Genomic DNA, 22457 nt, shown 5'->3' on the forward strand with positions numbered 1-22457 from the left:
CCTGGAAAGGTTTCCAACTGTTCCACTTTGGATCATGGCTCTTACCTCGGCCCACTTCAGTTCCAGAGCTATGAAGATGATACCTAGAAACCTGCTCCAGATTAATAAATCATATTTTCTCAGTTTATCTTCATCTCCTTAAGAGCTTTTAGATAAGGATTTTGGGATGTATAGCCTTCTTCGTGTTGTTATTCAGGTTCTACAGTATTTAGGCAATCTCTTTATTCTCCAGGTCAGATAGCAATTAACAATTATTCGGACCATGTAATTAAGCCAATCATCTGATTAATCCTAGTTTATTCTTTTTAAGTGCCCTGTTTAGATTGTTCCACTTGTAAACATTTCCTCTTTACAATATTGAACTCCAGACATAATATAAAGCAAGCCTGTGCTTCTCTCTGTGTCTTCCCTGACAGATTGACGTCTCTCCAAAAAGACAGTGAAGCTAAAATCAAAGATGGCATCACTAAAGCCCCACCAGCAACAACAGAAGAGCCTCAACAGGTTGACACTAACAACATTCCTGCATCCATAGAGGAAAAAGAAACTGAAACCGCTTTATCTGGAGATACTACTGCAGCTTTAGACATGAGCAAGTCTAAATTACAAGATGCAGACCCTGGAGTAAAAAGTCAAAGTAGTCTGATGGCTTCTGCTAAACACAGTGGAACAGGAGCCGTGGGTAACCTGCATGGTTCCACTGTAAGTGGACCAAAGAGCTCAGCTACTACTACTGGGTTCAAAGTGAAGAGTGTCTCAAGAAAGACCACAGCAGGAAATAAATCAGAAATGACCAGTGATCATCCGCCACCCAGTGAGCGTAGCACTGAGAAGCGTGTTTCTGGGCTCCCATTGTTAAAGGATCAAAGCAGTGGTGGTCACTCAAAGTCGAGAATTCCCAAAGTTTCAAAATCAGATGCTGATGTAAAATCTCCAGTAACCCCTGATAAAATATCCGATCAGGATCTTTTGGGGTCAACAATCAATTCCAAACTGCCAAAACAACACAAACCAAAAGAACCTGTAAAACCTCCAGCAAAGCCTGTCAGAAAACCAAGTTTTGAAGATCCCAAAAGTGGGAGAACTGCATCCGGAAATAATTCTCCCACAAAGCTTATGTACAAGACCCCGGTGAAGCTAATTAAGGAAAAGTCTGATGAGGTCTTTTTAGATGACATGGAGAAGGAGCCCGAGCAAAGAAGTGGTAAAAAAGGATACCATCCTGATGGGGAAACCCTGCAGCAGAGCCAATCACAGAGTGGCTCTTCCCATGCATCAAAGAGTAAGCTACCAGTTTCATCTCCAACAAGAAAAACACATATCAGCGTTACTCCGACAAGGTGTAACTCAGACAAAGGAGAAACAGTCCAAAAACAGAGTCCAGTGTATGAAGAAGACACTCCTGTTGATGAGAAACCTGAAACTGAATCACAGACGCCACAGCGAGAAATACCAGAGAAAGGTAAGAATCCAGTCTGCAGTATGAGGAGCCGAAAGGTTTTATCAAATAATTTAAAGTTTTGATTATTTAATTATTTATTTGATTAATCTATTCGACTTCCTTTTTTGTAAAAATAGCCATTTTTGATTATTTTTTTTTAGAAGTAATCCTTGATTTGATTTAATGATGGATGAATGATTTTTGTCTGCCAAATTATTCTTGAAAATGATCATTTAAAGTTTTTTAGCTTCTTTGATTCCACAAATTATTTAATGAATCCATTACTTTATTAATTTATTTAATTTGTTGTTTTTGTCAGGCCAAAGTACCCATTTTATTATGTCAATTTTTATTTACAGTGGAACTTAAATATAATTAAACCAATATAATTTTTTAGACATCATCTTACTTGGTTGAAGCATTTTTAATAAATTTTTTTTGTTTTCTTTTCTTTTTAGCTTTTTCTGTAAAGCACACTTTTAAATTTCAAAATTCATGAAACTTTAAAAAGCATTCAAAGGAAATCTTCAATTATTTTTCTTACAGGATTTCTTTTTTGATTCAGCAAATAAAAAAAAAATGTCTTACTGTAAATGTCCATACCAAGAAAGATTAATGTTAGAAATACCACTGTTATTTATTTTTCTCTAGTGCAACTTTATTTACCCGTGTTTTTGTTTTTTTAATAACAGTTGTCTTTAATTTCTTTTTAGGAACAGGAAGCATGCTTTTAAAGACGTCTAAAATTTCTAAGAGAAGCACAAGTCATGAAGAGAGTGACACATCAAGTCTTTTTCCTCCTCCTTCCAAACAAGAATCAAATGTATTCTCAAGGCTCACTAAGCAAAATGAAAACATTAAATTGAACAAAATTCCCATAAAGAACTCAACTGAATCTCTAACATCAGGCAGCAAGCTTCCAACCAGAAGTCAGAGAGGCTCCAATAAAACAAAACCCAAAATCCAACAAGAATCACCAAAATCTGAGGATTCAATCCTCAATACAGATGGGACTGTTAAAGAAACTGTTGCAGCAGATATTATGAAGGACAGTGACTTTAAGTCTGCAGAGAAACCCTTTGAAATCAGAGACAAACAAGCTAAAACTGCTGAAACTTTATTTGAAGGTGACCTCACAGATGGACAGATTTCAAGCATTCAGTCTAGAGAAATAAGCAAGTCGAAAATTTCAGGTGATTCTCAAAAAACTGACACTGATAAAAGAAAGCCGGAGGCCAAACAAGTTAAACCAGGAAATCAAAAGGAAAACAAACAAAGACAGAAAACACTACCATCCTCTAAAACTTACAACTCTGTTAAGGCCAAAGATGATTTAAAGGAGCTACCAGGAAAGACTAAATTGAAAGTCTCCAAAGATAAAACTCATAGACTTATGGTTTCAGACATTAAACCAACTCCAAAGGATGAAACCATTAAATCAACCGAACCTGATTTGGATGAAGGCATTTATGATGACATAACACAGGATGGAGTTATGCCTACATCAGAAACAAGAAAAAATCTTCCTGCTAAACCAGATGATGCACATTTAGAGAGTCTTACTGTAGGATCTGATTGCCTTAACTCAGGGGACTTTTTGGATGATCAAACCAAAGCTGTAAATTATGAACTGTACCACACAGTAACCGAGGGAGCAGTGAAAGGTTTTGAAGCAGGGGAGAAAATTAAAGAGGAGGTTGGATGGAAACCAGCTGAGGCTTTGGATGTAGAAACAGAAGCAGTGACTGTTTGTGAATTGCCACAGAATGTTGAAAAGCAGTCAAACAAAGAGGCTCTTTTAGGGGAATCTGGAAGCAGGGAGAAAGACTCAAAGCCAAATGAAATGCTTAATCGCACTGTGATAGAAAGCTCAGAGTCACAAAACAGTTGTAAAAAGGAGCTTGAGGAAAGACCTCTGGACTTTGCAGGGGGAGGAGTTATAGATTCAGGGAAAACAGACCATCTCTCATCTGAGAAAAGCTTGCAGCCTGAAGCTAAAAAGAAACAACTGACAGTAGTTACAAATGTCCTGAAAGGGGAGACTGATAGTTTTGAATCAAAGAGTGTAATACTCAACACTACAGCAAGCGTGATTGACGCTGAGCAGAAGACCCTCCTGCAAGAAGATTCAGAGAGTGACTCTGGGAAAACAAGGCAGCAAAATAAGGAATCAGTGCAACCGAGTTCTGAAATATCAACCACTGGTTCAAAACTGTTGGACACTGAATCTACAGAGATTACCAAAGAAAAAGAGGTATTGCCTAACAAAGACAAAACTGTGAACGATAAAACAACTGAAAGAAATGCTCAGACATCAGTGAAATCCAAATCTGGAGCAGAAGATAAACATATCATAAACAGAGTTGGATATGAGAATTATAACTCAGATTATAACCAGAAGGCTGCTCGAAGTGAAAAGGGAAAGACAGAGGATAATGAAAAAGATCCTACAGCCGTAGACCTACCAATAGTGAATGCCCACAATGAAGAAAACAGGGTAAAAAATGAAGCCAAAGAAATCTCTAAAAGCTTTGAAAAAGAAAATGTAATTGCAGACAGTCAGGATGGCAAAGAAAATGTAGCAAAGACAAAAGCAACTAACCCTGATGTGCAATCAGCTAACGGCCAAGAGACTCAGTTGACCAGAATGGTTGGCAAGATTGATGAAGAGACCTCAAAATCTGAACATCCAAATTCTGAAACTACTGAATCATCATTGCCAAGTCTTATGAGTAAAGGTAGAAATCAACATGTCCATGAAATGGAAACCATTGGTAACAAGGATGGAAAACCTTTAGAAATGGAACAGATCAATTTACCAAACCAAAGTGCTGCCACTGTGGTAGCAACTCCAGAGTCTCAACAGGCAAATTCCGAAATCAGAGTTTCACCATTACAAAGTCTAGTAAAGGAGAAAAAACAAGTGACTTTTGGTGAGAAAGATGGAAATTTAAAAGAAACTATGGATGAAAAATCTGAGACAAGCCAGGGAGCAAGACAAGAAATTCCTGAGGAAACAACAGTCAGCCAGGTTAATCAAATGCCAAGTTCCTTGAGTCAAGATGGTGAAGAAACTAGAGATGAGGCTAAAGTAAAGGACACCTTGTCAGAAAGTTTAGGTAATGAATTTGTAATCATTAACCCAAATAAAGACACTGGAAATCTCCAAGAGCTCAACTGCTCTTTTGAAATAGAGCAAAATGTAGACAAAAAGAGACCCAGTGAAGAGAAATTACAGGTAGCTAAACATTTAACTAATAAATCCCCAAATCAATCAAATGCAGATGCTGAAGTTGAAGAGAAGGGGCATGGTAAAGTTGGAGGTTTGTTGAATGAAAAAACGGAACATTTGGAGGAGATCTATACTGATGTAAAACAAGAAAAGGAAATAATAAAATCACCTGAAGGCTACAAAGACTCAAAAACAGACCTGAAATGTACACCAAAGTCAGTACAAGAAGAAGCTTCAAAAGAGATGACACCAAGTCAATTTCAGGAGGTCAACATCACAGCCACCAATGTTCAAAGTCCTGAAGGAACTCAAGAAAAGGCTACAGGTAAGGCCCATTCACATATAACCCAAAACAAGACTACATGTAAAGACGACTCTAATGAAACAAAAGAAAAGACTACAAGTAAGGACCAGTCAAAAGAAAATCAAGACAGGATGACAAGTGAGGGCCAATTAAATGGAACTCAAGACACCACTATAGGTAAGGACGATTCAAATGAAGCTGAAGATAAGCCAACAAGTAGGAACCAATTAAATGAAACTCAGGAAGAGACTGCAAGTAAAGACCAATCAATTGCTATTCAAGAAAACACGACAAGTAAGGCCCAATCACCTATAACTCAAAACAAGACTATAAGTAAGGACAAATCGAATGAAACTCAAGACACAACTACAAATGAATTCCAGACAAAGGAAAGTCAAGACAAGACTACAACTAAGGAAAAAACAAATGAATCTCAAGAAAAGACTGAAAGTAAGGACCAATCAGAGGAAACTCATGCAAAAAAAGAAAGTGGGGGTCAATCAAGTGAACTTCAAGAAAAGAGTGCAAGTAAGGATCAATCAGATGAAACTAGAGACAATAATGCAAGTGGGGGCCATTTAAATGAACTTCAAGAAAAGACTGCAAGTAAGGACCACTCAAAAGAAAATCAAGACAAGACTGCAAATAGGGGCCAATCAGATGAAATTCAAGACAAGACTACAAGTAAGGTTCAATTTAAGAAAACTCAAGATGGGACTACAAGTAAGGAGCAATGCAAGGAAACTCAAGATGGGACTACAAGTAAGGACCAACTCAAGGAAACTCAAGATGGGATTACAAATAATGTTCAATTAAAGGAAACTCAACATGGGACTACAAGGAAGAACCAATCAAATGCAACTCAAGATAAGACTACAACTAAGGATCAAACAAATGAATCTCAAAAAAAGACTGCAAGTAACGACCAATCAGATGAAACTCAAGACAAAAATAAAAGTGGGGGCCAATCAAGTGAACTTCAAGACAAGACTGTGAGTAAGGGCCAATTAAATGAAGTGCAAGACATGTTTATAAGTAAGGACCAATCAAATGAAACTCCAGAAAAGCCTAAAATTAAGGACCAATCCAAAGAAATTCAAGACAAAACCACAAGTGAGGATCAATCAAAGAAAACTCAAGATAAGATTATTAGAAAGGATCAATCAAATGAAACTCAAGACACAACTACAAATAAATTCCAAACAAAGGAAAGTCAAGACAAGACTACAACTAAGGATAAAACAAATGAAACTCAAAAAAAGACTGCAAGTAAGGACCAATCAGATGAAACTCAAGACAAAAATAAAAGTGGGGGAAAATCAAGTGAACTTCAAGACAAGACTGCGAGTAAGGGACAATTAAATGAAGTGCAAGACATGTTTATAAGTAAGGACCAATCAAATCAAACTCCAGAAAAGCCTAAAATGAAGGACCAATCCAAAGAAATTCAAGACAAAACCACAAGTAAGGATCAATCAAAGAAAACTCCAGATAAGTTTCAGAGGTCAGTGAATGTAAATACCATGTCGAGGCTTGAAATCACAAAAGACACAGCATCCACTGTAAATGGTGACCCAGACACAATTACTGCAAAACTAGATCAAGAAAAATTAACTGGGTCTGAGCCAGAGACAATAAGAAAAGAAGTTCAAGTGAAGCTGATAGAAAAGCAGAGTGGCAGGGAGACCCAGGATTCTGGTCTACTTTGTTATAAAGAAAAATCTGAAGATCAGGATACATCTTCGGAGGTTTTGTTAGGTAAAACAGCAACTCCGAACTATATTACTGAAGTTTGCAACCAAGAATTCCAGACACCCAAAACTATAACAGGAAAAGATGAGGATTTACCAAAACCAGTTCAAGAACTCAAAGATACAAGTTCTGACCCTAAAACGAGACAATGTACAGGAAAAATAACTAAGATAACAGAAAGCCAGCTTACCAGCCCCACGAGTCCAAGTGCTGAAGATGCTAAAGAATTATCGGAAGATGTTAAAAGAAAAGCATTCGGAAGCACCTCTAGCAAACTTGACATTTTTGATGAAAAGTCCAAACTGGAAACTGATCAGTCAGCTATGTCTCTAAGTCAAAATGAAAATCTTGAAGAAGAACTAGGGAATCTAATGATTGAAGTTAGCAAGAAAACGATTAAACGTGAAACCCAAGATCATGAAAGCACAGCTGAACCTAAAGGTTGCCATGGAGTTGACCTCCAGGAATTACCATTATCAGCTGTAGAACAGGCCCAGAAGTCCTCAATTAGTACAAAAGAAAATGCATGTGCCTCACAAGTTCAAGAACTGTCACCACAACATGAATACCCCAAAACAGACCAAAAGGAAAAACTTCCGGCAGTGATAATAGGAGATTTGAAGACTGAGATTCAAGATCTGAATGCCAGAACTGGTCAGATTGTTGAGCATCCTATAGAACAATCTGTACAAATCAACCTATCACCAGTTAGCTTGACTGAAAATAAAAAAGTACCTAAATCAGGCACTTTAAAGGACTCAAGTATCCCACCATTTGAAGATGGCAAAGTTGAGGTTAAGGAAATCTTAGATGCAAAATCCTCTAATGACTCTGCAGTAAAAGAAGTTCAGAAGGAAATACCAAATGTTGCAAAAAATAAATCTAATCAGAATGATGCAAAACAGAATACAAATATCACTACTTTGGAACAAAATCTTCCAAACACAGCTGTTTGCACAGAGCAAAAGGGAAAATACCCCATTGCTTCAGCTCAAGGAATGCTTGGAAATGATAATCTGAAGAATGCTAAGGGCTCTGAAGGAACAACTCATAAACCTGGGTCATTTACAGAAATGTCCACTGTAGAAGCAGGTTATAAGGAGGGTGCACAAGAGATTCTGACAAAGGAAACAACTCCAAACCGAAATTCTGTCAATGTTTTGTCTACACCTAAACAGATCCCATCTGCTTGGTTGGATGTGGAAGATCGTCACAAAAAGAAAAAGGGACGTAGAAGAAATGAAGATGAGACAGTGAGTGATGATGAATTTATTGAGCCTGATGCAATTAGTGACTTTATAAATAGTGTGAGGGAAGGAGGAATCCCCTTTTCACTACCTCGAAAGAGACATATTCGGAAAAAACTTCCATCTCCCCCATTGCCAGCCATCAGGGAGGACCATTTTGAGCGCACCTTTGATCCACAGGAATTCCAGTTTGGCTTAAGAAAAAATGATAAACGTATGAACCTTTCTCCTGCTATGATAATTAAACAGAAAGCTGCCAATAGGGATGGTCCAACCTCTCATTCTGAAGAGAATTGTACTTCAGTAGATCCACTGACAACTAAGAAGACTGAAGGAGAAGATGGGGACAAAGAGTCTCATGTTGAAGCAGGAAAAGCAGAGGGGCAAGACAATGGGCCGGGTAAGATGACCTCAAGACTTGAGAGGATGTCCATTCTCACAGGCTTGTTAAGCTCCCCTCGTACCTCCAGGAAGGCAAGAGCAGAAGCTTCCTCTCCCTCAAATGACACAGTTCCATCCAACCAGCAACAAGCCATGCCTTCAGTTGGACTGCAGGAAGCTATTGCTTCGCCTCTGCCTGTGGCCCTTGATGATAATGGGAGCATACAAGGTACAGATCAAAGCCAGATAACAAAAGGTGGAGCAGATGCAGTTAGTGAGTCAACACTTAGCTCCTCCTCCGCTCCTCCTCTGCCAGCATGCTCCGAGACAAAGCTTCCTGATCATTTAGAGAAATACCTTAAGAAAGACGAAAGGGAGCCAGAGGCCTCCGTGGACTCCACACAGACAGCTGACGTGACCCCTCCGGCTCTCAACCACACGTCAATTCCAAACATATCTGTTGTGGATGTGGACCAGACAAACCCTACAGCAATGCCTTCTATCACAAACTACACTGATGAAATATCTCACAATCGAATTCACACAGCTAAGGTAGGTGCTTTTTTTACTCAGAAATTTACTTAGTTCTTTAGAAATTATACTCCATCAACTAATAGTAAATTACTGTTATAGTCTCAATGGGTTTCTAGCTGCAAAGCACAGATTTGTTTCTTCTTTACTTCCATGGTGACACAAACTTCAAGTGGTATCTTGTCATTTTTTTTTCTTTGACACTTCTGCCTCCAAGTTGTGAATCATTTGCAAGTAAGAACAAGACTGGCACTTTGCACAGAAAATGTGTTGCAATATTAGTGCACATGAAGTTTCCTAACTAGAGGCAAAATATTTGCATCAGTAAGCAAATAACACCCATTTGTAATGCATTTATAAAGTGTACCATCTGAAAAGCCTTTTTGTTATGCCACAAATTAGGTCTAATTATATTGTTACAAAGTGAAAAAAATGCCTTCAAGATTTAAAATGCTTTGCTTTTAAATTAACAGAGATGAATAAATACAATGGATCTATGATTCACGGATTTGATCAAGTAATTTACCTAAAACTCATGCTTGGATGAAATAACTCTCCACTATGTTTGATATTGGTCTCTCTGCAATTTTCCCTACTGATATGAGTAAGGGATTGCCTTTGAGTCAATGAGTCGATGCAATCAACTGGTTTTCCTTAGACGGAAAACTTTGAATCAATTTGACTGTATGATCTGGTTGAATTGTAAAGTGCCTTGAGATGACATGTGTTGTGAATTGGCGCTATATAGTGAAGCTAAACCTGATTTGAGCTTAACCTAAAACTGACTTTTTCTTGGAAAATTGATCTTGCAGAAACCTTTAGTTAGAGGACATCACAGAAGACCTGGAAAGGTAGGATTTGAAATGTTTTCTAGTCGCTTTTTAAGAAGCAGTGTTCTTTTCTGTTACTGAAAATTCTATTTTTGGATGCAGATTGTCATACACGAAAATGCTCAGTTTGGTGGTGAGGCATATGAAATCTACGGTGACATAGAAGATTCAACCACAATGAAGCTATCTCCTGTGATATCAGTGAAAGTCGTCAGAGGATGGTATGGGATTCAATCTTCACAAAGAAGACTCTCCGTTTATCTATTTGGAGTAGGGAAACAAAGGGAAAATTGTAAATTAAGATTAAACGTGATGGTTTACTAACATCTATTATCTCCCCACATCACAGTTTCACCCAAAACAATATGTAGTTTTTTTTTTACGCACGAATTTTAAGCCAAGCTGGAATTACTTGCAAGACAAAAACCCTGAAGTCTGTTCACTTTTAGCATGACCATCTAATCTGCTGTAGTTAACCACTTGGGTTTAGATAAGGGTTGTCATGATAATACAATTTAAAACGTGATAAAGATACCAAGAAAATTTTACATTCAAAATATTATTAGTTTTGCAGTTCATACATATAATTGTATTGGTTTCTTTCCATTAAAGTTCAGAGAATACAATCTTTAAGACTATGACAGTATATCCTTTTTTAAATGCAGCACCATTAAGTAGGAGAATCACAATTTGAAACAGAAGATAAGATATTGTTGCTAAAACTGTTAATAGCTTTTATGGAGCATTTGATTTACATTATGTGTTTGGAAAAAGCATTCTTTTTAACAAGAATCAAGTCATTAGAAATGTGTTGTATTCAGCAGTAGTGATAAAGTTCTGTTAAAGCGGTAAAGCGCTCAAAAATATTGTCTTCCTAAGCTTATCACATTCAGAATCCCCTAAGGTATATCAGGGTTTAACAATAATAAGAATAATAAATTTTATTTAAAAAGGCGCCTTTCTGGACACTCAAGGTCACCGTACAAAAGCATAAAAACACAGTGTCAGAAACAAAATAAAAACATTTAAAAAATAGAGGCTGTGACAGTGAAATTGATAACATTAATTGATAACAAGAATGGCCTAACAGATTAAACTGAAAATGATCTACTTTCCAGATGAACACATTCATAATTTAACAGCATGATTATTTTTCAAATGTGTTTTTTTAATTTATTTTATAAACAGGAGATGGAGGAGTCATTTGGATTGTACAACAAAACACCTTACAAAATAAAACTCAAATGTTTAAAGTTAACAATACTTAAGGGAACCACCAAAGCACAAAAAAAAGTGTTTTTATTCTTCTTATCCCTGCTTAACAGCAGGAGTTATAAGTTTATTAGCAGTAGTAATAAGGATCATTTTAATATGCAGCATTATTAATTATTTTATAGGAAGAATTAGATGTTATCTTATGATTAAACAATTTCAATCTTATGCTTGACACTTTGGTTTTGCCCACCTTCCACTGCCTTGATAGACCAGTTTCTAGAATAAAACTTTTAATCATTTCATGTGTCTCTTTTTTGTCATCACAAGAAAACATATATATATATATATAAAAACATATATATATAAAATTTTATTTATTTATTTTTTTTGTTTGTTTCTTTGTTTTGGATTTTTTTATGGTGCAGTTTCATTTTCTTACTCTCTTTCCAGCTGGCTTCTCTATGAAAAGCCCGGCTTCCAAGGCCGTGTTATTGCACTGGAGGAAGGTCCCATGGAGCAGATAGTGAACATCTGGGCAGACGAGGGAACTCCTGAGACGTTAAACCAAATGGATCAGCTTGTTCCAACCACACCAATGGTTGTAGGTTCCCTTCGCCTGGCAGTCAGAGTGAGTCACATTTATTTTAGACATTTAAACAATCAACCATGTTTACTACTCTATCAAAACTCTTTCTAAATTCATGTTGTTGTTGAATTTGGATTTAAAGTTTGGTCTGTGTAATTAAACCATAGTTGTAAACTCCAAATGTTTATTATGTTTATCAATATTCAAGCTACATTTCATATAATTTAAAATCCAAGAAGGGGTTTTTAGGGGTTTTAGGATTTTTTTTTCTTTTTGTGAGCTTAACAAAAGAAACCAGCAACCCTTTGTAACGTTTTAAATAGGAATTAGATTTCAGCAACAGCAAAATCTCCTGAAATCCACATTTTAATATGTGCAGATTGAAACAGTTTTTTTTTTTTTTTATGAGGGGTCAAATACAAAAGACTTATGACACTTTTTTAAACACACCTAACAATTGGAATATAACAAATGCAGGACTTGTTTTACTCTTTATTTTTACAGTTTGACCAAACTGTAAAAAAAATAAAATAAAATATTCATTAATTCTTCCTGTTTCTACGCTGTATGACATTCAAATAGTTTGAATCATTCTTTAAAATTAGGAAAGCCAAAAATGTAATGAAATGTCTATCAACCAGTAATCAAAGAACTGTGATATAAAAGGCACAACCAGAAGCCAGACTTTAGAGGTTGTTACTGTAAGGGAGCAGATCAAATCATATCCCGTTTGAGGAACTTTCGGAAAAAGTAAAGGTCCTGTCCAAAACCTGAATTTAATAAAAAACACTTGTCTAGAAAAGTGCAAGCAAAATAAAAAAATAACCATAGTGACAGTGAAGTGTTTCTGTGATCCTTTCTTCCTATTGGGTCTTTCTATTACACAGCTTTACAGGAAGTAACCCTTTCAAAATAATACAGATTTTCCAAAAGCTGCAAACCTACACTGAGTTTACAACATTTTACTGCTAAGACAAACAAAACAAAACAAACAAAAATGATTTGTACAACATAAAACATATTCATCTCCCTTTTTATGGTTCTAACAATGTTAAAGTTTCATAGCTCAATTTATGATAGGTGTCTCAAAAAATGGCTTCCTGGGATTTTTCAAAATATTTTTACAACTGATGACTATATTGTAAATATTTTTATATTATTCAGTAATTCTGGTTGGTCTAATTAAACTGATAAATTAGCATTATTGATTTTTCGGCAGAATTTACATAGTTTGGGATAAATTTGAAAAATAGTGTTCTCTAAATCTGGATCATGTATTTTTGAATAGATCTTAAAATTTAGTTTTCAAAACGTGTTTTTTTAACTTGTGCAAAACTAATTTAAATAACAACTAGATTTTTTTTTTTTATACTTTGTTTTCGATGAGATTTTATACATGGCTAAATTTAACACTAACACAAAACAGGAGAGGATATAACCACAAGATTTTAAGATGTTAAAGTTTAAAAACTTTATGTCTGTAGGATTACAGCACTCCCAGAATCGACCTGTACTCAGAGGTCAACGGACTGGGAATTATGTCATCTTATTGTGAAGACACGCCAGAACTTGGCTCCTTTGGGATCCCACAAACCACAGGATCGATTAAGGTTCACTCTGGAGTGTAAGTTTGAAATGACCTTAAGTTATCCATGTAAATCAGTTTTTTGTTTTGTTTTGTTTTGATTTTGCATTTGCCTCCAAACATTCCATTGAACAGTAAATGACCTATCGTTCATGAGGAAAAAATACCAAATCTTGTTGTTAATAATGTATATATTATATTGGGATTTCATGTAACAGACTAACACAAAGTAGTATGCTTTTAAGATGGATGCATGGTTTTTAAAAACTTTTTTTACAAAAATCTGGGGGTTTATTTAGCCCTTTTTCTTCGGTGTGTGGAAATCAAATTTAGCACAAATGTCTCCTGATTAGTAAATTGTCTTCTTATGTGCATTATAATCTTAGTTGGTTACTTAAAGACTTAAAGACAACATAACAGACTATCAGGGATAAAGTTATGAACTAAAACTAAACATGTAGGCGGCAGGATCAGGCAATTGCAATACTTTCTTCTGCAATGATAGGGGAGCTGGGTGGAGCTAAATGCAGGGGAATACGAGAACAAAGGATTTGAATGAGAAACGCTTGAGGCTAGGGTGGACTTCATATTCCAGTAGGACAATGAGCTAAAAAACACAAGGATAGCAGCATTGGAATGGATTAGAGCAAAGTATATTTGTGTATTAGAATGACCCAAAGTCCAAACCTAAATCCAACTGAGAACCTTTGGCAAAGTTCTGTAAACGCCCTCTGTTCAATCCCACTAAGCTTTAGTTGTTATCCCAAAAATAAACAGGATGGGAAGAAGTGTTCGCCTCTGGATGGGCAAATGTTGCAAAGACGACCTGCATACGTAACTGCAGTTATTAATAGTTCTGCAACTGATCAGCTCAAATGAAGGTGAAAATAAATGCAGAACATAATTTGTAGATTCTTACTTGTTTCTGTCCTTCTACATTAAATACATTCACCACTCTGTGTTAATCAACCAAAATCCCAATGGAAATACTTGGATCTGGGTAGTGCCAATGCGTAAACAAGTTGAAGAGGTATGAACATGTGCGAGGCATATTAAATAATCTCACATGATGAAGTTTTATTAGAATTAGAAAAGGTCTGTTTGAACGTCGTTAGCACTCTGTCTGTGGAGGAATGCAAGCAACAGGCCACAGCTTGTGATTGTCATTGTAAACTGCTGTGGATAATTGATGGTTGGCGCTCAGTAACAGTTCAAACTGGGAAATGTTTCTTGTTATAACTGCCTCTGCAGAGAGCTTTCTTCAATGTTATTATAAATAATTCTGATATGCCCTCTGTCTGTATATGTAGATGGTTGGTGTACTCTGATCCAGGGTTTAATGGAGTGCTTGAAGTGCTAGCGGTGGGAGAGTATCCCCACCCCCAGAGCTGGGGTTTCCCTCAACCCTTCATTGGCTCTCTCAGGCCGCTCCAAATGGTAAACTGCACTACATATTCCTGATACGATAACATTTGTTTTGCTATATTCAGCCCTGACAAGTTGTGTCTTCATTTCAGGGACAAATAAGGGTAGAGAATCCGCTTGATGTTAAGGTGTGTCCCGCTTTCCATTACATCTGTTTATTCCATAATTTTTTTGCTTTACTGCACAGATGCTTAAGTTTAGATTTTTTTTGTTTTGTTATTGTTTTCCTGTAAATACTTCGTAACGCTCACTTTTAGAGGCACAAAGTGTTGCTGATAAGAGGAACAAGATTAGCCTCTGCATGTTTGCTATGATGACTGTTTCCTTGTTCTGACGGCTTGGCTCAGATTCAGAGGGTTAAGAAACTCTCTGAATCATTGCATGCTGCAATGATTTATTGCAGCATGCATAAAAATGTGTCAACAACCTAACACTATATTTAAAAAAAACAACATACTGGCCAAAAAGCAATTCCATGCATATAAAATGAATGAGGAACTTGGATTCTAAGGATATCTAGAACAGATTTTTAGTATAATTAAGTAACTCCCACAATTTAACAATAGGACTGCAAAAAATAGGAACAAATTGTCTTTATTACCCTGGTCATAAGATACGTTTTGAATGTGTTCAAATTAATAATTCTTAAATGGCCATAGAACTGTCAACAAAACCATATTTGAGGCTTTTGTTTTACTAGTGTTGCACCGATAACAGTATCGGGCGGGGCTCCGATCCAGCACTAAAATGGTGGCATCAGTATTGGAAAGTACCAACAAATAGAGCAACAATACCATTTTGAGAGCCAAAAGTTTATTCAACTATTGTCACTCATTCCAGGAAGGCTATAAAAAGTTCTACTGGATTCACTTTGTATTAGTATTTTACCTGCTTAACAAAGGTAGGCAGAAGCTTGACAAAGCCATGATGGCAATTATTTTACATCCAAGTAGTATGCAGTTCTTCATATATACACACACACATCAATTTGAAACAGATGGTATTAGTTTGTTATTGGTATGGGCCAATACTGCACAGCCAGGTATCGGTATCAGGGCCAAAAAATAGCATTAGCGCAACACTACTAGTTACATGTCTGACAATAAAAATTGCACAAAGTATCATCTAGAATCCTTCGAATGAAAAGTATGTTTATGTAAATGTAAGTTTTCCTCTGACATCAAAAAGTATGAAAACATCATAAGTATCTATAATTTTTACGCAACTTTAACAGTAGTTGATACGTAAAATGCACACTCTTCACTTAGAGCCACTCCGGTTGCAGATATAAAAACAGCGCCACAGCAAATTCAGCTGAATGGACAAATTGAAATGGGGAAACAAGAGAAAATACCATTAAAGTGAGGCAGATTTTGATCGCTGGACTGCGTTTCTGGCCTAAACTCTCCAAACTGGTTAAGAACCTCTGTTTGTTTTTACCATTACACACATTTATTAGGAAGACAGGAGAGGTAAGTAAAAAAAAAAGAGCTCTCAAGGTCAGTGTAAGACAGTTACAACAAAAAAAGCATATTATCGTTGCTACGTCTGCATAACAACTAGTGTTGCGCAGATGCCATTTTTTTGGCCCCGATATTGATACCTGATACCTGGCTGTGCAGTATCGGCCGATACCGATACCATCTGTTTGAAATTGATGCGTGTGTGTATATATGAAGAACTTCATACTACTTGGATGTAAAATAATTGCCATCATGGCTTTGTCAAGCTGCTGCCTACCTTTGTGAATCAGGAAAAAGGCTAATACAAAGTGAATCCAGTAGAACTTTTTATTCCCTACCTAGAATGGGTGACAATAGTTGAATAAACTTTTGGCTCCCAAAATGGTATTGGTGCCCTATTTCTTGGTACTCGCCAATACCGATACCACCATTTTAGTGCTGGATCGCAGCCCCGCCCAATACTGGTATCGGTATCGGTGCAATGCTAATAACAACCATTAGATATAACAAGCTGACTGCTTGAAAAGGGATATTAGAAAAAACTAACATCATTTCTTTTCAAGTGCCTCAAATGTAAAAATGTTGAGTTTCTATAACTCTTCTTGGAATTATCTGGGTTTGTATGCTTTGAAAACTATGATTAAATATGCATATTTATACAAAAGATGCTAATCTGAACCTTTGCTGGTTGTCAGGTGATATGGAGAACGAGAAATATAAAACAAGATATAATGAATTTTTTAGCTCTAACAGATGGGAGCAACAGCATTTCTACATCAGATAGGAATGAACCAAAAACCACTAACTGTTACACAGATTTAACAGACTGTTCTTTACTTCAGGCTCTTGTTTTTGAGAAGCCCAACTTTGAAGGACAGTGTTTGGATTTGGATGGAGATGTCTACAACTTGCTGGAACAACAACAAACAGGCGGGAAGAACACAACTCTTAGTTCAGTGGGATCAGTAAAGATACTTGGTGGTCTGTAAGTGCCATTTAAAAATGGAAACCAGTCATTTTACTCTAGAATTTAAGGTGAAGTTTACTATAGATATTTATAAGATGTTTCTGTTTGATTCTTGAAGCTGGGTTGGATATCAGGATGCAGACTTTGAAGGTCAGCAGTACATCCTGGAAGAGGGTGAATATCCTCAGTGCAGTGAGTGGGGAGGATCTGAGGACGGGCTACTGTCCCTACGACCTGTACTTGGAGTAAGCATCAAATACATCACCTAAATTTTTATATTGGTTCATTTTTACATTTGAAATGTATTTTTTTATATGTATAATTCTTTGTTATGCTCTCTCCTAGGATTTCCTGTCCCCTCACCTGAAGATGTTCAAGGAGCCTGACTTCAATGAGCGCGGGATTCATACAAACCTGGTGGGTCCTGTCATTAGCATGGAGGATGTCGGCCACAGCACCAAAACCCAGTCAATCATCATCACTGCAGGAGTGTAAGTCAACCAGTTTCTGTTAAATTACAGCTGGGTAAAGTTAGGCTCAGGCAGGACACGGTGTCCTCTGTGTACTTTGAGGGATTTGGGCGTGTCGGGTCTAAAGCCTGCATGAAAGGCCACAAAAAACATACACACCTAGTCACTCAGACAGCCTCAGAGGCATTGATTTTTTACAAATAATGAGGCAGATTATATGAACAATTAAAAAACTCTGGATGTTCCCTAAAGGCGGATATATTTTCACTGGAGACACACAATGTCCTGTGGACCTGATGCTGCTTCAGTTATTTCATCTGTGAAATTATAAAAATGTAAAACCTTTAAAAATGCTTAGATACAATTATGAACAATTGTTTTACAGGAAAATAATAAAAAAAAGCATTGCATTTTGTAGCCCCATGTTATGCTTTTTATTTTTCCATTTCAGAGGAGTGTGTTTGGAGGAGAGACACTGCATTCAGCTGTTTGCAGCAGCTTTATGTTCTTTTATCTAATCAATGCCACCTCTGTAGCTGATTGTCTTTATTAATTGAATGCTTTATAGTTTATTTCATTAATCCTAAACCAGCCAGCGGCGAACGCTGACTGGCTCGCAATTGTTATATTTTTAATTCTTTCATAATTTTGCCATATTTTAAGAATCTCTTGGCCAGATTTGTCTATACTTTGTCACCAAAACACCGTTTTCTATAATCCTTCCCTAAAGGGGAGTTTTTCTACCTCCCTAGAAGCACTAAAGAGGAGATACTACCTCAATATTTGAGGGAGGGAACTTTTCCAAGAAGATCGTTATTTATTTTATTGTCAGAACACTGTTTTGGTTTACTATATCTCAGGTGTGCTGTTTCTGTTACTGTCCCAATGAGCAGCTTTGATCTGTTTAAACAATTCTCTATATTCCTGTTTGCTTTGCAGCTGCCTCGCCTCTTAGAACAACTCAGTGCTGCTTTTTATGATGTTAGTTTTGCAGTACAGGCAGAGATTCATTAAGTGAACCAATCCAATCCCTACAGCTTCAGTGGCGGTTCAAGACCAAATGTACCAGGGAGCCAGGAGGGGGCCAGCGTGTTTTCATGGGGGCACAGAAAAGCATGAAATAAAAAACAGGGCAAGGGGTTTCAATATATTAAGAGAGCTACATGAAGTGAAATTTATATTCAGTTATGTTTAATTAAAATTATATTTCTTATTAGGGCAATATACATTCATAATTTAGGAATTTAACATATTTTGGGCTTTATTTAAGTTAAAATGACCGTTGTCTATAGAATCAGAATAAGAAATCAAGAAAAAACTATAAATGCAGCTGTAAAAATTGGAGCATTTTTTAAATTTGTTTTGAAAACAACATTTAGCAGATGAAAACTGGGATCCTATCTCAATACCACTGAAGCTATCCCCTTATTGTTTTTAAACAATTAGTTAAACATAATTTTTAAAGAAAAAATAAGAAATTATATAGATCCAAAGGACCTATCAGTAACCATGTCTGTTCCAGCGCATCATTAGAATTTCTTTGAGTATTATGTCTTCAGTGCAGGGGCCATAACAGGGGCCAGGACATGATCTACAGGGGCACTGGCCCCCATTGGCCCCTGTCTAAAACCGCCCATGTACAGTTTATACTCAAAAACTGCATTAACATTTAAAATAGCTGATGCTATCTGCAAAATACACAAAACTTTACAGATCCATGAGCTATGTTTGATGTTTCTATGCTTTTGAATGTGTTTAGTTATTGTATAACTGACTGTATCTGATTTGGGTAAACTGCAGCTGGTTGGCGTTTGAACAGCCGGGGTTCAGTGGAGAGGTCTATGTTCTGGAGAAGGGTATGTACTCCTGTCCTGAGGACTGGGGGGCACAGAACTTCAGGATTTCATCCATACAGCCAGTCTTTCATGTAAGGATCTGTTCGGCTCTAGTTTAACAGTTTTCACTATTGTTATTTTCAACAGAATTCTCTAAGATTTCCCTCTTTTATTCTGCAGGACATGCTGATGGGAACTCCAAAGTTTAAGGTATTATATCTTCATTTACATCTTTTCATTAAAATGGCATCATGGAAAGTCTTGGGGTGTTTTATTCTGCTTCCGTTTCTAAGGCTGTAAATGTGCGTTGCAGGTTCAGCTGTTTTCTGAACCAGACTTTCAGGGGAGGCTGCTGGCGCTGGAGGACAGTAAAGATGACCTGGATGGGGATTTCACTCCAAAGTCCTGTAAAGTGATGGCTGGCAGGTAAATGTTAAAATAATTTAGGGAATACATGAATTACAAACATTTATCAGAATTGTTGTGTAATTTATCTCCAAAAGCTTTACAGCCTCCTCCACATCACTTTGTCTGCCTAGTTGTCATAGACTGCCAAACAAACATTGCTTTAAAGCGGATCTTTACATTTTCGGCAATAGTTGCAATAGTTGTCGTTTACTCAGTTGTTTGCAGTGATCAGTTTAAAATAAGTGTTAATAAGTTTTTTTAATTTTTAGAAAAATCTTATTTTATTTTGGGTTCCTTCCATGACGTTTTCAGTGGACAGTTAGATGTAACAAAACTTAAACATGATCATAGAACTAAATAAATCTGTGTTTTGTGTGTCAGCTGGGTGGCATATGAGGAAGCGATGTTTAAAGGGAACATGTACGTCCTGGAGGAAGGAGAGTACCCTAACACAGACGCCATGGGCCTCATGTCATCAGACTGTGTCCTTCGATCACTGCAGACAACCGGGCATGTGAGTATCCTCTTTGATTTGAGGTGAGGAGTTAGTCAATGTGTCGCAAGCAGTGTTTGTGAAGTAAACATTCTTCCTCTTTAGGCATTTTCCCTGCCCTATATCGTCTTGTTTAATAAAGTTGACTGCAGAGGTCGCAGAATTGCTTTGACGAGCGGAACTGTAAATTTGCAGCATGGAGGCATGGATGCTCGTATACGCTCCCTAGTGGTGGAGGGAGGAATGTAAGTCAAACCTGTTGGTGCATATCCCTAAATGAATCGGTGTAGTCTGGATTAAAATGTTCCAATATTTTCCATGTCTGCATGAATATGGATTAAAAGAAGAGAGTTGGGAAAATTTATTTTTTCAGACCTCAAGCATTTTTAAACTATTAGATCCTTCCTTCTGTTCTGCATTCAGTTCTTCCCTCCCTCATTTTTGCTCATGTCATTCCTTCTCCCCCTCCCTCCTCTCCTACCTTATATGATTCCTTTCTTCTTTGCGTCTTTTTTTTTCCTACCGTGAGGGTTACCATACATTCTACTTCCCTGTCTTTTCCTCCTAATTTACTTTTGTCATCATTCCTTCCATTTGTGTTTCCTTTATGCCCCTCTTTCTTTCAATATTTCCTTTTGTCTTTCCTTTTTTTCCTCTTTGTATGGTAGTATCCTTCCTTCTGGCCTAGTTCTTTGCGTTTTGTCCTGTGTCCTCTCTTTCTTCCTTGCTTCCTTTGATACATCCTTAACCATTTAACGTTAAGTGTCTCATATTTGATACATTTTTGAGAATTTCAAAACATCAGCACAAATTTTTAGTCTAAAAAAGCTGACATGTCCAGTCGGACACATGTAGTGAACTTGGAACAGTACTTAATAATAAATATATTTATACAAATCCCAAATGTCTTGACATTCTCTATAGGTGGGTGCTGTATGAGGATAACAACTACAGAGGCCGACAGCTGTTTTTGCATCCAGGTAAAGTGCACGACTTTTGCAAGAACAGCGGGTGGCAGCGGATAGGCTCTCTCCGTCCGCTCATGCAGGTATGAAAGAAGTACCGTAATATGCGGTCAGAAACTGCGGTTAAAGAAATGCCACATATAGAGATACTGATAAATCTGATGTGACACACTATCAGAGGTTAAGAGATGATTCAGTGCATAGCGCATGGCTCAGTTAATAATTAATGTAATTCCAAATATTAATGAGAGAATACTTATCGTTTGTTAAGTATAATTACAGGGTGTAGACATATGCAGCCTAGTTATTGGCATGTTTCCCTCCAGCAGAAGCCGATGTATTTCCGTCTACGGAACAGGGAGACAGGATTTTTGATGTCCCTGACTGGAACGCTGGATGACATCAAACTGATGAGGGTCCAGGCTGTGGAGGAGACGGGCGGGGCTGAGCAGCTCTGGCTCTATCGGGACGGACAAATATCATGCAAGGTTTGCAACTTCATTACTATTGTACAGAATGCAATCATCCCTCTTATCAACTAATATCAGTGTGTAGTTCCTAATGTTTGTTGCTTGCGTCAACAAAGCCATAAATCTCAATTTAGCCAGATGGTTGTCACTTTTTGTATTTAGGCATCGGTTCATCAGCGACCTAAAATAGCGAAAAGAAAAAAAAAATCTGAAGATGCAGCTTCACCCTTTGGACCAAACAGAACTATCATTCAATATAATTCAGTTTATTTATAGTTTATTTAGCGCCAATTCACAACATATGTCATCTCAAGGCACTTCATAGTTCACCAGATCATCCAGTATGGGGTTCAAGGAGACAGAAGTAGAGACTCAAAAAGCAGCTGTAAAAGGCGGCCCCATCCAGGAAACACACAGCCAGGCAGATGAGCTCCGAGCCAACTACCATGTCAGAAGATGAAGAGAGCACATCCAGCCAGTCACAGTCAGAGAAACAGGACTACACTGGAAAACAGGCAGATCTCCAGCATCTATAAACAAAGGTGTTAATGGCAGCAGCACAGCTAATATTTCTCTTCAGGATGGAGTCACAGCCAAACAGGAACAGACCAGATGAAGCTACTATGAGAAAAAGCAGAGAGAGCAGAACGTTACAGATTGAACTAGGAGACTCTGCAGAGTGGCAGAATACAGGTGCTGGTCATAAAATTAGAATATCATGAAAAAGTAGATTGATTTCAGTAATTCCATTTAAAAAGTGAAACTTGTATATTATATTCATACATTACATACAAACTCATATATTTCAGATGTTTATTTTGTTTAATTTTGATGATTACAAATCATCAAAATTAAAC

General features: G+C 37.1%; 1 protein-coding gene across 3 annotated transcripts in view; it reads left to right on the top strand.

Annotated features, from left to right (window-relative positions):
* aim1 (absent in melanoma 1) overlaps positions 1–22457 on the top strand; it is a 60236-nt gene that overhangs the window by 35228 nt on the left and 2551 nt on the right. For 2 of the 3 annotated variants that reach the window (XM_015381269.1, XM_015381271.1), the window contains 18 exons: positions 417–1462; positions 2155–8909; positions 9701–9739; positions 9821–9939; positions 11384–11561; positions 13004–13143; positions 14415–14541; positions 14622–14657; positions 16835–16977; positions 17078–17204; positions 17305–17450; positions 19230–19356; positions 19445–19474; positions 19578–19690; positions 20054–20186; positions 20271–20410; positions 21090–21213; positions 21457–21618. In XM_015381269.1, coding sequence (XP_015236755.1) covers positions 417–1462; positions 2155–8909; positions 9701–9739; positions 9821–9939; positions 11384–11561; positions 13004–13143; positions 14415–14541; positions 14622–14657; positions 16835–16977; positions 17078–17204; positions 17305–17450; positions 19230–19356; positions 19445–19474; positions 19578–19690; positions 20054–20186; positions 20271–20410; positions 21090–21213; positions 21457–21618 — 9685 coding nt within the window. The remainder of the gene's footprint in view (positions 1–416; positions 1463–2154; positions 8910–9700; positions 9740–9820; positions 9940–11383; positions 11562–13003; positions 13144–14414; positions 14542–14621; positions 14658–16834; positions 16978–17077; positions 17205–17304; positions 17451–19229; positions 19357–19444; positions 19475–19577; positions 19691–20053; positions 20187–20270; positions 20411–21089; positions 21214–21456; positions 21619–22457) is intronic. The other variant, XM_015381270.1, reaches the window with a different exon arrangement.

The sequence above is a fragment of the Cyprinodon variegatus genome, unplaced genomic scaffold, assembly GCF_000732505.1.
Source record: "Cyprinodon variegatus isolate N-32 unplaced genomic scaffold, C_variegatus-1.0 Scaffold230, whole genome shotgun sequence".
NCBI lineage: Eukaryota > Metazoa > Chordata > Actinopteri > Cyprinodontiformes > Cyprinodontidae > Cyprinodon > Cyprinodon variegatus.